General features: G+C 40.0%; 1 protein-coding gene across 1 annotated transcript in view; it reads left to right on the forward strand.

Moving 5' to 3' along the window:
• The window catches only part of ptprga (protein tyrosine phosphatase receptor type Ga), a 607,325-nt gene that overhangs the window by 366,906 nt on the left and 225,343 nt on the right, over positions 1 to 15,076 (forward strand). The window contains exon 3 of the mRNA XM_049566435.1: positions 4,060 to 4,242. Within this exon, the coding sequence (XP_049422392.1) occupies positions 4,060 to 4,242 (183 nt within the window). The remainder of the gene's footprint in view (positions 1 to 4,059; positions 4,243 to 15,076) is intronic.

Raw genomic sequence — 15,076 nt, forward strand, 5'->3', positions numbered from 1 at the left:
TTCCACTGACAGGAGAATTATAGGTCTGCGCCGCTCACAGAGCTGCCTGAATGGGAAATGGTGCTGAAGCAAAGCAGCTCTGGGCCTTACACAAATGAGATTATCTGAATGTAGGGCTGAATGTGGAGCAATTAATTAGGGTCATGTGGTCTATTATCTAGGTTTTCCATCTCATGATACAAGTCTGAGACAGGTATGAGGATGCAATCACATAAAAAGCATACATGCAGGACACCAGTTTGTAGTAGAGCAAAATCAGATGAACTTCTTCAAATGTCATGTCAATGTCTGTGTCATCTCATTAATTCAGAGAAAATACACAAGTCTTTGGATAATTGTTGTTTTCAGGGCACATGCAGGGAAATATAGCAGTGGACGGGTGATTTGTATTATATAGTGAGTTAAAATGCAATGCTGAGATGAGAAGAAACTAGGTCATTGCAATAGTAAAGGATAAAATGTCAAGAGAGTGACATTGACAAAAGACCAAAACCTCAAAAAGAACATGCTTAACATTAATATTTAGCCTAATTTTTATACACACCTTTCTTAATCCAACCTGTTAAATACCACTGCTTTGTCATAGGACCAAAACATAAAAATATGACGCACCTTGTAGCTTCCTGTGTCAGTTTTGGACATTAACATTTCAATTGACGCTTGTCTCATGATTGAGTCTTTTCAAAATACGTTTCCATTTTCACAGGAAATGTACAGTTCGTGCTCATTACACACATAATTTTTTTGTTCAAAATAAACTTACTGCCTAGTAAAAAAAAAAAAAAGAAGAAGGTTTTCTGTTTATTTTTGTAAGTTTACGCAACAAAAGCACGTGGTTAGGTTTAGAAAAAAAATGCCCCATGCATATTATACCACTGCAAAAGGTGCTTCTTTTCATTGGTATTTGACAACAAACTCATTGGCAAATGGTCATTGACAAATTGATGAGTTTAAAGTGAGAATGGGCAGTTTTTAATAATGTTAATGCTGACCTCCAAGAGGCTTGATTAGTGCTCTCTTATCTACAGCCCTTTGCATGACATCTTTGAACTAGGGAATGTGTGTGTGACAATTAATTCTCATTGACTTTCCATTTGGCACTGTAACTGTGGTGCTTGCATGCAATTTTATCACATTACATGCCACCACGTAATCAGACCCCCCCCCCCCCCCCCATGTATATCTGTTATACCAGGTTGTTGCCTTCTGATATTGTCTTTTTTAAAACCTCACAACTGCAATGCATGAGCAACTCAACAGCATCTACAAATCTAGTTTAAACTGAACTGCGGGGGTTGAACCTTGCTGCAGTGATGTACAAGTGAACTGAGGTGTGTCAGTACAGTGTAACATTACTGGAGGGTAAATTCACAGGTGTGACAAAACACTATTATGACCACACTCATCAGACATGTTGGAAAGTTACCCAATTTAAAACCAGAAAATGTCATACAGTGTTTTTCAGCTTTCCTAACTAATCCCCTCTCGACACTACATCTAAGCATTTTGCAACTTACTGAATACATTTAAAAATGGTTCGTGATTAAGCTCACAGCAAATGCATTTTGGAGACCCATTAACGATAAACAAATGATAATGCATCCACTTGTTACATTTCAGGTCTATTCTAGAAGGTGCACATTATTAACTGTTACCATTAAGGTAAAGGTCATATGCATTAACACAGATCAGCTCACAGCAATAGGAATGGGGAAGAGAGAAAAACAGAGCAGCAGACACCATGAAATACGATCTTTAACAGTAATTTCAGCTTTCATCATTATGAAAGTGATATCAACCTTGAATGTTCCATGTGTTTCAGAAGCAAATAATAATATATGATATATAATATGGGCTACTCTAACAGCTGTGAAATGCCATGTTTTCCATTTACAGTCAGGATTAGACCGTTTTAACCTTTCCTACCCAGCATTCATGGCTCCATTATATGATCAGACACATTTAACCCACAAGACCATCCAGCTACTCACCCCCACTCAGTGTAAGAGCTGCTGCAACTTGACTCGACTCATTGACTCGGTCTTTTCTGTCCAGCTGGTGAAGTTTAACCCTTGATTGTCTAGAGTGTATGGTGAATTGTCCTTTAAATGCCTTAGCAGAAATTAAAACAACAATAGCACATATATTTTCAACCCACTCTCATTCCCAGGTCATCAAATAACTATAAATCAAATAACTATGTGGCATGCCGCTGGCCATCTCAAAGTGAAGCCCAGGGCATCCTCCCTACATGACACACAGCTGAAACACACATGGTTAATATGAAATGGTCATGATAAAGTTAAGACAACAAAACTACTTGGTTAGGTTTAGAAAAAAAGATGTTTTGGGTTAAAATAAGTATGTTTGTTACATATTGATAACATAACATGGCGTAAATATGTCATATGAGTTACCTAAGTGTGCGACGACCAAACGTAAATTATGTGAGTTTACAATAAAACAATGCTGACTTTTTGTTGTACGAGGGACCTAGGTATGTACTTTATGTAGCATTATGTTGAAACAATATTGACTTTTGGCTTTTCATGGGACACAAACCAGATTCCTGCATGGGTCCTTTTTTGAAAACCTGCTCCTGCCCATACCCATAGAGCTCAGTACTAGAACGGACTGGCCATTATGTCTAAGTCAAAACCCCACCTGTTCATAAAAGTCTCATGACCCAACCAGCAGCCATGACTAAACACACAAAGGCTACAGTCACTCCCATTAAAATAGGTTCTATGTTCTTGAATTACAAAACCAGCAGAGGAAACGTCTCTTTCACTCGCTGCACTTGATGTACCAAATTAGGAAACATGTTAGCATGCTCCTTCCACCACCATAAAACCTCAAAAGGATCCTCCTTGGGTGTCTTGAACTCAATGTAGGCTGCTACCTCATCCTCGCGCTGCAAAGTTTCATTGCTGGAGTCTCCCACATCGGTGACAAATGTGACAACAGGTTCAAAGGTTCTACTTGTGTCATTGACTTTCAAAATAAAAGGAGTTGTGGCTTGATTATAGTGATTAAGATGTCAGAATATTACACATATAGATCTTTTTCATTTTTTTTATTCTGACAAATAAAAAAATTAAAAATATTTTATATTCTTGGGTAACATTCAGTAAATATCAGTATCATTTTGGTTTAACTTTTAGCCACATGGTCCAGAAGTTCCAGTATCACTTTGACTTCCTATAGCCACTAACATGTGTAATAACACTGCCAATCGTTAACACGCATACTATTAAGCTCACTAGACATTTATTTTTCAACTGCTCTACTATTCCTCTAAGTGTTAAATTCACTGTGTCCATGGTTGGGGTTGAGGGGCCTCAGGCAACATCCAGCCCCCGGTGTGCCCAGAAGCTACAGCCCTGCTCTTTGAGTAAACACTCAGGTGTTAAAGCAGAGCCCTGTGACATTTCAGTCCTGGCCTTCCCTCTGACTATCTTTCTCTCACATGCCTCTGCAAAAAGTGACTCCAGTGCTCCCCTGGCCTCTGGCTTTCACTCCATGGACATTTACTGTCAAAGGATGTCTCTCCACACATACTGTGGCGACACATACATGCACACACTAGCTTCCTCGCAACTCATCTGAGGTGTTTTAGGGAGCCCTGTCAGCTCAGTAGCATTGTGACTGACACTGAATGCAGTGGGATTGTCTGAGGGGAAGTTGAGAGGGAGGTCAGCAGTGCAAAACCAAATATAGAATTTATTTTATGTATAAGATGTGGCAAATGGCAGCAGCGGGACACATCATGGCCTCATAATAATGACATTTTGAAATTCTCTATTTACCACATGAATGAAAATGTTTTGCTTTTTCAGCAGCTGCCTCTGTTTGGGGCTCATGGTGTTTATTCTGTGAGCAATGTTTAATTGGAATTCAGATGACTTGGCAGTGTACGCTGTCAGCTGTTTTCAGAGGACATGAGATGGTTCTGAAATGTCATTTTTCTCTGATGTATCCTTCTAAAGCCTACTCAGTTTCACATCAAAATGTATCCTCCTTGTGATGGGACCCTGTTACTTTTCTTGTCTTCCTCAGGTATATATGGGCCAGATGAAGGATGGGCATCAGCCTACCCAGAATGCAGAGAGAGAAACCAGTCACCAATCAACATTGTGGACCAGGATACCAAAGTATCCACAGAGTATCAGGAGTTGACACTGGAGGGCTTTGATACCGAATCCTCCAATAAGACATCTATGAAGAACACCGGCAAAACAGGTACAGTAAAGACAATGCAGGCTCCTGTTGCAGATTGGATTTATCCCTGTTTATAGCTTTCTGACTTCTGTGGGATACTCTTTTTTCCTACACTCACAATGCCTGAAAATGTTTGACATTGTAAAATAAAAGAGCCAGCCAAAGGGTGAAAAAGGTTGAAAAAGAAGCCTATCTACAGTTTTGGAAAAGCAGACACCTTGTAGGTCCCAACTATTCACAGAAATTGCTATTTAGTTTATAACTGGCCCCACTTCTAGGAAATCCCGAAGTTGTGATAATTCCCAGTCAATCTATTAGTCATCAGACTTGGTTCAATATTTATGGTCTCCATTGGATGATCCCAAATTCCTTCCAATGACACTACAACTCAATTGCTCAAAAAAAAAAAACATTGACATTGTACATTTTTGCAAACCAAGGATGTCCTACATTTCTACATTATTATGTAGCAGATATGGTGAAACCTTTTGTTTCTTTACGTTTAAACAACACTTTGGATAATGTGTGATTAGTTTACAGAGATACAGAGGCTCAGCGAGGCATTAATACATCAGTTGTAAACAAGCAAAGGCTGTTGACTTGTTTGGATTTCTTACCCAGAGTGGATGCACAAAAACACAAAAACACACACAACAACTACAACCACAGGCAGTTGCTTGATGCAGGGAGTTGTCTCCTTGTAAGTTTGGGATGTGAACTCTTTCTTTGATACTTTTTAAGTAGTGGAAGTAGGCTGAAATATCAGTTTTTATAGATGCATCTTGTCTGTAAAGTGGAGATGAAACATTTGGCAAGGTATGGCACTGCATTCAAACAACAGTATATATCCATCTACTCGAAAATAGATAGCATTTCACCCCTTCGCCAGCAGGGCATTTTAGAGTTTTGATGAGACATAAAGAATGATTTACAAATTTAAAAACCAATTGCCTATGATTTTTGAGCCAATAAGACCAGGTTGGGTCACTGGTGGTGCCAGTTTGATTTTGCGTTCTTGAACCCACACTAATTGCAGTGTTTCTTGTTACTTGTTGTTAATATTGTTTTTGTTGTTGTGCCATATGAGTCTCCCATGTTTTTTTATGCTGCACCCAAATTGCCCTTTGGGGACAATAAAGATTCATTCAATTAAATTGGATACACAGTTGAGGTCTGGGAACGTGGCTGTAATATTAAAAATACTCCCTGGTTCAAGTTTACAGAAGTGCTGTCTTTACCAGAGTCGTGTGCTCACAGTTTCCTTCTGTATTGAGGGATGAGAGCCAACATCTGTATGTGCTCACATTCTCGCTCTACTGTTGGCTTGTTGCACTGCTTCTATCGTTGTAACAGCATTATCGTGTTCCCAGAACCCTGCAATGATTCTGAGTTTATTCTTATCATAAGTGAAAGAAACGATGAAAAAAAAAAGACCCATGGTGTAAAACAACACCCAAAAATATTCTGTGTCTTTAATTTTATTTGTATCTTCCACTTCACTTTCACTGAATAGCCTATTACATTGAGCAAAGTTAAGATCACAATATGTAGATACAAACCTCAAAACAGTAGTCAGGGTCGTGTTCTTTAAAGACAAGTAGCTAGATTTTCATGACATAATGTTTGTAACCATACTGCATAATGCTGTAATGGACCACAGTGCAGAGAGAATGAAAGCTGAAGTGTGACACCTCTAATAATCCCAGCTCATATTGGCAGGTGTCTGCATGTCAAACATCTGTTGCATCACTTCCCCGCACATGATTATAAAACAAGACAGGTGCAATATGCAGGAAGTCATTTATGATGAAGATTACACATCCCATTTTCTCTCAGACATGCTGCATCCATATTAGTACAAGTGCCGTGGCAGGTGTCACTGCCTGTAGGATTCAGCGCCGGGCCATCTGCATTCGACTCTCTTGGCATCTCGAGGACCCTCCTTGTCAGCCACAGGTATTTTTCACAATTCCAGGTTGTCACTAAGATGGATGATCCTTTCCCCACAGTGGAGAAATGAAGTTGAAAGGCTTTTGAGATGCAGAGGCCACAGGTGGTTGGCATCGCTGTTGACAGCACTTTGAGTGCTGCCCAGAGCACAGCTGTGTGATTCGCACAATAATGTTTTACATCCCATCATTTGCATCAAGGATGTGCGAGTTTTATGTGATGACACATTTGAATAAATTGCCAAATTGTCTGTTGTGTAAAATTAAGGCCATTCCTATTAGCCTTAATGACAAAAGAGAGACTTCAACAAATAGAACATTCTAATCCTTTCAAAGACATCATCATATCTAACAAGTATGAGGACATGGACATGTTTGGACATGTGTTAAACTATTAAAAGTGAAGTGAATCACCAGGGATCACACATTTGTTGAATATACCCACCAAATTTTTGACCTGCTGCTTGTGTTAGAGAAAAAGTCAGGACATCACCAAAGGCACTCATTCAACAGTGGGGACCGAGAATTTCTGCATAACATTTAAAGGCAATTAAATGTCCAATAGTGATTGAGATATTTTTGTCTGACCCACCCAACTGACAGATTAACTGCTCAACATCACCATCCCTAGAGCCATAGGGATAGCCTGGCTAAAAAGATCATAATGTAAAGCATCTGGTTAAAGCAACAGCTCAACACAATGGAAATGCACTTATTTGCTTTTGGAGAGAGTTAGATAAAAAGATCAATACCACTCTCCTGTCTGCACATTAAATATTAGGAACCCCATTAGCTTAGCTTAGCTTACCTTAGCACAGTGACTGGAAAGAGGAAAGCAGTTAGCCTGGCTTCATCCAAAGGTAATAAAATCAGCCTACCAGCATACCAGAAGCTCAAAAACCATTGTATTTTAGCCAGTCATCGCTTCATTTTCAGCAGTTTTTTAGGCCAATGTAAGAAACTGTGATATCCTCAGATGAAATGAGTTGTCAATCATCCCCACCTGCTGCCGGGCTTCGTTACAGCACAACTTGTAACAGTCACACAGAGCAGCTCCTTACTAACTGCTGCCATGGCCTCTCTTTCACTTTTTCTCTGTGTCTGACTGTCAGTGTTAAAGGTAAAATCTGCTCTCCTGACAGAGAGATACGTACTGTACCTCTGCTGCCAGAAAAACATAGTGTATTGATCAGTCTTATGATGTAGATAATAACGGATGAGTATATGTTGAAAAACAATGTTTTATATGACAGACATTCCTCACTTGGATAAAAGATATTGAATTATAATAACTTCAGTATGAAGAGTATCAAAAACTGGCAAGTACTGACAGCTGGCATCAAGCCTGGTTAGGTCACAGCGTATTTTATTTGAATAAAAATCTTGGCTTTTTTTCCCGCTGCATTTATTTTATTTTAATGATGCTTTTATTTAAACAACATTTAACATTTGTAAATTTTGGCTTTTTCTGTGCAATAGAAAAAGGGTTTCCTACAGTGAGGCATAGTTTTCATAGTTTTGGCACTATCAAAAAAATGTCAAACCCAACCCTAATAGAAAATATGCCTGATGTTGGAGAGAGCTGGTCAAAAAGCTTTAAATTTAAATCTTGCAATTACAGTCCCATGTAAAATGCTGATTGACCGTGCAGCATTTCAGGATATTTGATTCTAATAAAGATGTTGCTTGCTATGGCAGGATTTATTCAGCAACTACATCATCCCTCCGCACAGATCATCCAATATCTGTAGGGTTCATCTGTCTTGTCATTAATACCTTATTTCTCACACAGCTGCCTCATAGATGCTCATTTGTTGAACATGGCAGCAGTGAAGCCACACTTGTGACTCATTCCCAGTGCATCTTTATGGTGGGGCATACGCTGTCAGTCTGAATGTGTCGAGTTTCCAGTCAGGATAGACTGGTACTTTCTCGGGGGTCCTCTATTGCAACATCAGCCTGTACAGGCTATTTGAATATGCCAAATGTTTTGGTAAAACACCCCATAGCACTTGCTGTTTTTAGGCCTTGCATATAACCGTGCCATTTGTCGTTACAGTCGGAGCATTAATTATATCGTTATCCACTCAGGCAAATGTTAACTAACTGTCAAAACAGCTACACAGAGGAAATGGTGAGAGAAATAAAAAATATGGCTCCTGCAGCTGTTTATGAGTTCCTTGAGTTCAAGTCATGTGATGTAGAGAACTGATTTGCATTCAGTTGTAAGTGAGGGTGAAGGCTTCACTAATAGAAAAGCAATGATTAAATGCATCATTGCTGGGAGACAGTCAAAAATAAATGTCTGCAACAAATGCTACTTTGGCAGCCAGTGCTGCCCTGATTTAACACGGACTAAGACAGAGTTGACATGCTCATCTATTTTCCCTGAAAACCTAAGTTGAAGTAGCTGTTACTCAGTTTCGTAACACTAATTCCATCACAATTGACCAAATTCTTTTTTTTACTTTACGTCAAGCTTGGCGTGACCAAAACAAATGTAGGCTAATGAAGTGTAGAGCCCCACTTGCAGCTCCTTGAGGCTGTGATATTAATTGCGTCCCACAATATGACTGATGAATGGAACCACAGCCTGTAATATAATGGACGTAGCCATATTAGACTTTTAGAGCCAGAAATGACCATATTAGGACAAGCTGCTAGTTTGGTTAGCATGATGCAGTCACAGCTATGGTTAACTGTGATATTGCAGATTCAACTACCAAACAGTATATGAAGTCGTTAATTGGCCTCAGCATTGACAAACATGAAGTCACAACATGAAAGTACTAGTATCAATAATGATCCAATAATGAATACTTTTACTTTGAAGAATACTTTGAAATTCTGTTGCCAACAGTCTTATCAGTAACTTTTGAATGCAGGACTTCTTCTCCCTGCACCTCTACCAGTATTCTTTGTACCTGTGTTTTTATAGTGTGATATTGTAAATTGCTATTTTAACTAAATTATTTGAATTTGTCTTCCATCACAGTGCATTGTGGTACTCATATAACATTGTGATTTGAGAGAGAGAGAGAGAGAGATGATGATGATGTCCAACACCATTTCCATCACTCAGAAAATGGGTGCTTGGGACAGGTGGTTTCAAGCCTGCTCATGACCAGCGCCAATCTGTCCTTTCCTTCACCCTGTTGTTGTGATGCCTCTTCACTGACCTCCAGTGACTGACTTCCTGACAGCACAAATCTGCAGGAATATGATCCAAAACCGGGGAGACACTAACAACATCAGCAACAACAGGTTACATCTTTCCCTGACAATAGCATGTAGAAACATGTATATTAGTGTGTGGCTGTAACAGAGAATGGAGGCGCTTTTTGAGAAATCAACAATAGAAGCTTCTTACTGTCACACATTTGAACATGTTCCATCAGGAATATGATCCAAAATTGGGGAGAAATTATCATTGGCAACCAAAAGATTATGTTTAACTGGCGTTAGCATGTAGCCACAAGTAAGTTAGCTATGTACTTGCAGTTGGGGAATAACTGTAAAGGCGCTTTCACACCACCTCATATAACTTGGCGGAAGCAGAAAGACAAGATGGAGGAGCCGATAACGTTGGTGCCAAAAGACCAAGAATTACAGCGCAAGCAACTTATAAAGACAACCAAAAGAAAAATCGGGCCTGGGATAATTTTTCGACCAATCTCCGGTTGACTGGTAAATTGTCCAAATATATAAAAATCTTTAGTAATTTCAGTGATTTCTGTTGTGTTGCTGCAGTATGCAGCTACAAACTAGCTTGCACTTCTGCCAGTGTTTAATTAAGCACCTGCCTGTCATCACAGCCATGGACTCTCGCGGCAGCAGCTGCTTCTAAATGCGCTTTAAACTCTCTTGCAAGTAGGTGGTTGTTGGAGACATAACCATGTGGTGGTGTGAAAGCAGGTTAACACAGTGTTTCCCAACTGGTCCAGCCCCAGGGTTCAGATTTCTCCTGAGTCATTAGTTGAAGGTCCACATAGTTTAATACATTCAGTGTGATACTTGCGTTTGGCCACGTTGTCAAGCCACTTTGCTGGTTCTGTTAAGTAGCTGTTTGTTAGTAACTCACTTTACAGCAGGAAACTGCATTTCAGAGTAAAATCTCAATGCCAGAAATTCACTATACTTAAAAATGAAGTGTGTTTTTTACAAACTTGACACATTCATGAGTCACTTGCAGTCCATTTAGAAAGTACCCCCAACCCACTTTTGGACCGCGACCCATCAGTTGGGGACCATTGGCTTTACAGATGATAGCAGTGCTTTCCACTGTGAAAAATAGTCAATGAAAGCTTCTTAACGCAACTGGACATGTTCCAACAGGAATATCATCCAAAAGTGGGGAGAAATTAACACATAAAGTTTCCCTGTAATGTAATGTAAACACTTGCAGCAGCCCATCTGGAGCAGATGACCATATATTATTATTATTATTATTATTATTATTATTATTATTTACCTGTCTTGGTAATAATCTTAATCACACTGTGGCCATTAAAGGACAGAGCCGGAGAACAAAGCATCCCTCCATGCTTGCAAATTCCCTCTGCAGGCTTGTTGCTGTACCTGTTTTTGTTCCCAATTTTCAGTGACTGATTAAGGTCACAGAGAGTGAGTAAATGTCCTGCCCACCTCCCAGTCACTGCATCATGAGCGGGTGGCAGTACGTCGCTGAGATGTGAGACATCCGTTTGTCTGAGCGCTGGTAGCTCAATCAGGCGAGGCGGACACACTGAGTGTTGTCATCCCCTGTGGGAGAGCACAGACGAACTGACCTTCAGGTAGAGGATCACCAGTGCTGACACCCGCTAGCACAAACAGAAAGATGAGAGTGAGAGACACAGGCAGAGAAAGAGAAGACCTCATCATCGCAGTCAGGATAAAAAATTCCCTGACACGTTTGATGCAGAGTGTCCCCAGGCCTTCAGCAACTCGAAACATCTCCCCATGGCCACCCAGGCTGCTCGCTGAGAAAAAAAAGAGATGGTGATGATGGCCACCTGCAAAGTAAGAAACACAGCAGAGCACAATCTAAATGGATTTGGGATGCCGCAGCATGTAGAGAGCCATGTAAAAATGCTAACACAAACAACAGCTGCGAAACAAAATGGCGCGCAGCTTCTGCTCTCCCCCCGCTACATAATGCATGGCTAACAAGACAAATGTCCCTGCATTTGTGGCACAAATTATGCATGGATTCTGCACTGTTTCTAAATGACAGATGAGCATTTCATCTGTGGAGGGATCACCTGGTGGAGACACTGCTGAACGCTGTGAAGGAGCTATGGAGGCAGGCAGGGAGGGGGTGGATAACCCCCTACCTCCTGCAGAACAAACTTAAATCAGAGAGATAATTCTTCACAGCTCAACTTTAACTTCTTGACCTTGAATACAGACTCAACAAAATGTTATGGATAGGATGGTAATAAAAAACGTTCACACCATTTTCAGAATAGTTGCTTATTAATTGTTGGTTAATTTACGTAGACCATGTGATCCAAACTGTACATACAACTCAACTAAAGCACCTACAATACTCACATGTCTGTATCAACTAGCCTGTAAAGAAGAATATCTGCAGTTCCATCAATTTACAAAGTAATTTATCCAAACATAATTTGGTTATAGAGCTTAGAGAGCAATTTGGCCTGATATGGTGGGCAAAGGGAGAAAGACAAGGAACATGGGAAGATGCTAAATAACAACTTGCAACTACAGAAATAAGTCAGAGTTTTGCAGTTCATGATCAGAAGCCAAATCAGCAGATCTACAGAATGCACCACCTTCAGTGTATCAATCCTGAAAATATGTTATAGCTTTAATAGGCAACAGCAAAAGGTATGACGTAAGGGTGTAGGAGGAAAAGATGAGTGATGTTTGCACCAAGCTGAGCTTCTTTGGGTCATTATACATAACCAGTTGTCCTATTCAGGGTTGATTCAGGTATTCGGGGCTGGAGCCTATCCCAGCTGACATTGGGCGAGAGGCTGGGTACATCCTGGACAGGTTGGCAGGCTATGACAACCACCCATTCATGCTCACATTCAAACATGTGGGTAATTTGAGGTGACCATTTAACCTAACTTTGGACTGTAAGAGGAAGCTGGGGAACCCAGAGAAAACCCACACTGACAAACCTGATCTAACCTGGAACCCTCCAGCTGTGAGACGCCAGTATAAACCACTGCACTACTGTGCCGGCCTAGGCTTCTTCAATAATAGAACATAATATCTAAAATAAGCATACTGTTACTTTAGACAGTGTATTGGGGCAAAATGTGATCCCTTACTGACATCCAAAGTTGCTAAGATTGATCTCATTTAATTATTTTACTCTTATCGAGCAGAGTTCTGCTCCCTCAGCTCCTCCACACTAACTTATGTTTAAATAGGAAGTAAGCTCAGGCCACCAGACAGCTAATGTTTGTGTGCTGTTGATTTGTAATGGACTTCAACTGCTGATAAAAATTGAGATTGTGGTTGCCCATGGCAATGTTTTGAACAGTCCAGGGGCCTCATTATAGAAAAAGTCTGAAATCCTACCTTATCTCATTTCAGAATGACATTTAAGATTTGGGGTTTTACATAAACATGTTTTCTAACTGCATTTAGGAAGAAACTCTTAACTTAGGATGGGAATTTAGCTATTACAGATTCAAACTAATTTAGAGATTTACAATTTAGGAATCCTAAGTTAGGGTGGCATAGATCCTGTCCTAAATTCAAAGGAACTGCTAAAAATGGCAACAGCACTGTTGTTAGGTCTGAATGACTATGACAATGAATACTGGGAACAACATGAACACCACTATATAATGAAATGCTTCCTAAACTGTATGATGATGATTTTATTTTCCTGAATAAATTAATAGGTATATGGTGGCATGCAACAGGGGGACCAGGGCCCCCCCCCCTGGTCAAAACTGTATGTACTGTGAAGAGTTAAATAAGTAAAGTTTGGGCACCCCAAGACATTTGAGCTCTCTGACAACTCCTACCAGGGTCTCAGGCCATAATTATCTTGTTTGAACTCTGGCTTGTTCGCAGTCATCATTAGGGAAAATGCAAATTTCAAAGCTTTAAAAATATTCTGACCCCTGAAATATTGTCCGAACAATCAGCAGCCATGGGCTCCTGTAAACAGCTGCCTGGCACTCTTAAAACTAAAATAACTGACGCCCACAAAGCAGGAGAAGGCTATAAAGGGATATTAAAGGGTTTTTTTCAGGTAGTGTTTCTTCAGTTCGTAATGTCATTAAGATATTGTAGTTAACAGAAACTGTGGAGGTCAAGTTGAGGTCTGGAAGACCAAGAAAACTTTCTCAAAGAGCTGCTCGTAGGATTGTTAAAAAGGCAAATCAAAACCCCTGTTTGACTGCAAAAGACCTGCAGAAAGATTTAGAGTCTGGAGTGGTGGTGCATTGTTCTACTGTGCAGTGACATCGTACAAATATGACCTTCATGGAAGAGTCATCAGAAGAAAAACCAAACATCAAAAATAGTGTGATGCTTTTTGGAAACAATTACTGTGAACTGATGCAGTTAAAATAGAACTTTATGCATGCAAAGAGCAAAAGTATGCTTGGAGATAAAGGGATGCAGAATTTCATAAAAAGAACACCTGTCCAACTGTTAATCATGGAGGTGGATCGATCATGCTTTGGGCTTGTGTTGCAGCCAGTGACCCTGGGAACATTTCACAGGTAGAGGGAAGAATGGATTCAGTTAAATTCCAACAAATTCTGGAAGCAAACATCAAACCATCCATAAAAAGCCACAGATGAGGAGAGAAAGGCTTTTACAACAGGACAATGGTCCTAAACACACCTCAAAATCTACAATGGACTACCTCAAGAGCCGCAAGCTGAAGGTTTTGCCATGGCCCTCACAGTCCCCTGACCTAAACATCACTAAAAATCTGTGGATAGACCTCAAAAGAGCAGTGCATGTAAGATGGCCCAAGAATCTCACAGAGCTAGAAGCCTTTTGCAGGAAGAATGATGGAAAATCCCCCAAACAAGAACTGAAAGACCCTTAGCTGGCTTGGGTGCCAGCTTGGGTGCCCAAACTTTTGCATGCCACTGCATATTGACTGACAACATGATTTAGTTGATCATGATTAATAATCAAAGTAATTTATAATTAATTCTGAATTTGATTGACATCCTCCACTGATAACGATGAGTGTCTCCTACTCATTGTTGCTGAAATTGAACACCCGAATTGGACTGGACCCGGATTGTGAGCTAACTAGCCAGTGACAAGTGAGAGTCGATATTATGGCTTCTCCATCTCAAGTAGTTTACAGGTAGATTCTAAACAAAGATACAGGCATGAATGGATGAGTGCCACATGAAGAATCAGATATCCAATTATAGTGAGGATTTCTTTAGGTGAGATAAGATAGGAGATCTGAAATGTCTGAGAAGTCAAATTTCAGGTGTGCTCTCTTCCAGTTTTGCCTCCAAATGAAGTGATCTGGATAAACTGTTGCTGTGTTTAAAACCTTCCTGATCATGTGACTGCGTGTGTTTCTTGCTCTAAATAAAGTTAATTCTAGCTGTGTCCCTCTCTCCCAAGATGTCAACAACCACTTTGCTGATTACAGTGTTATCATAATTGTTAAAAACGATAAACAAAGCTACAATATACAAGTTAGACTCAAGCTTTAGTAAAGTATTCTTTGAAGAGTTCAAAGAGATATGGCAACCTCAGATCACTATTTTACTTGTGCCATTTCATATTATTTGATAGCAACATTTCATAAACGCAGAGTATGTAAATTGGGTCTGTTAATGTCTTATCAGGTGTATGTGATACTTGATGACTCAGAGTTGTGGCCAGCGTTGATAAAATGATGAACCAGGTCACTCTCTTTACTCGAGTGCTTCCTC

This window comes from Epinephelus fuscoguttatus, linkage group LG1 (assembly GCF_011397635.1).
Source record: "Epinephelus fuscoguttatus linkage group LG1, E.fuscoguttatus.final_Chr_v1".
NCBI lineage: Eukaryota > Metazoa > Chordata > Actinopteri > Perciformes > Serranidae > Epinephelus > Epinephelus fuscoguttatus.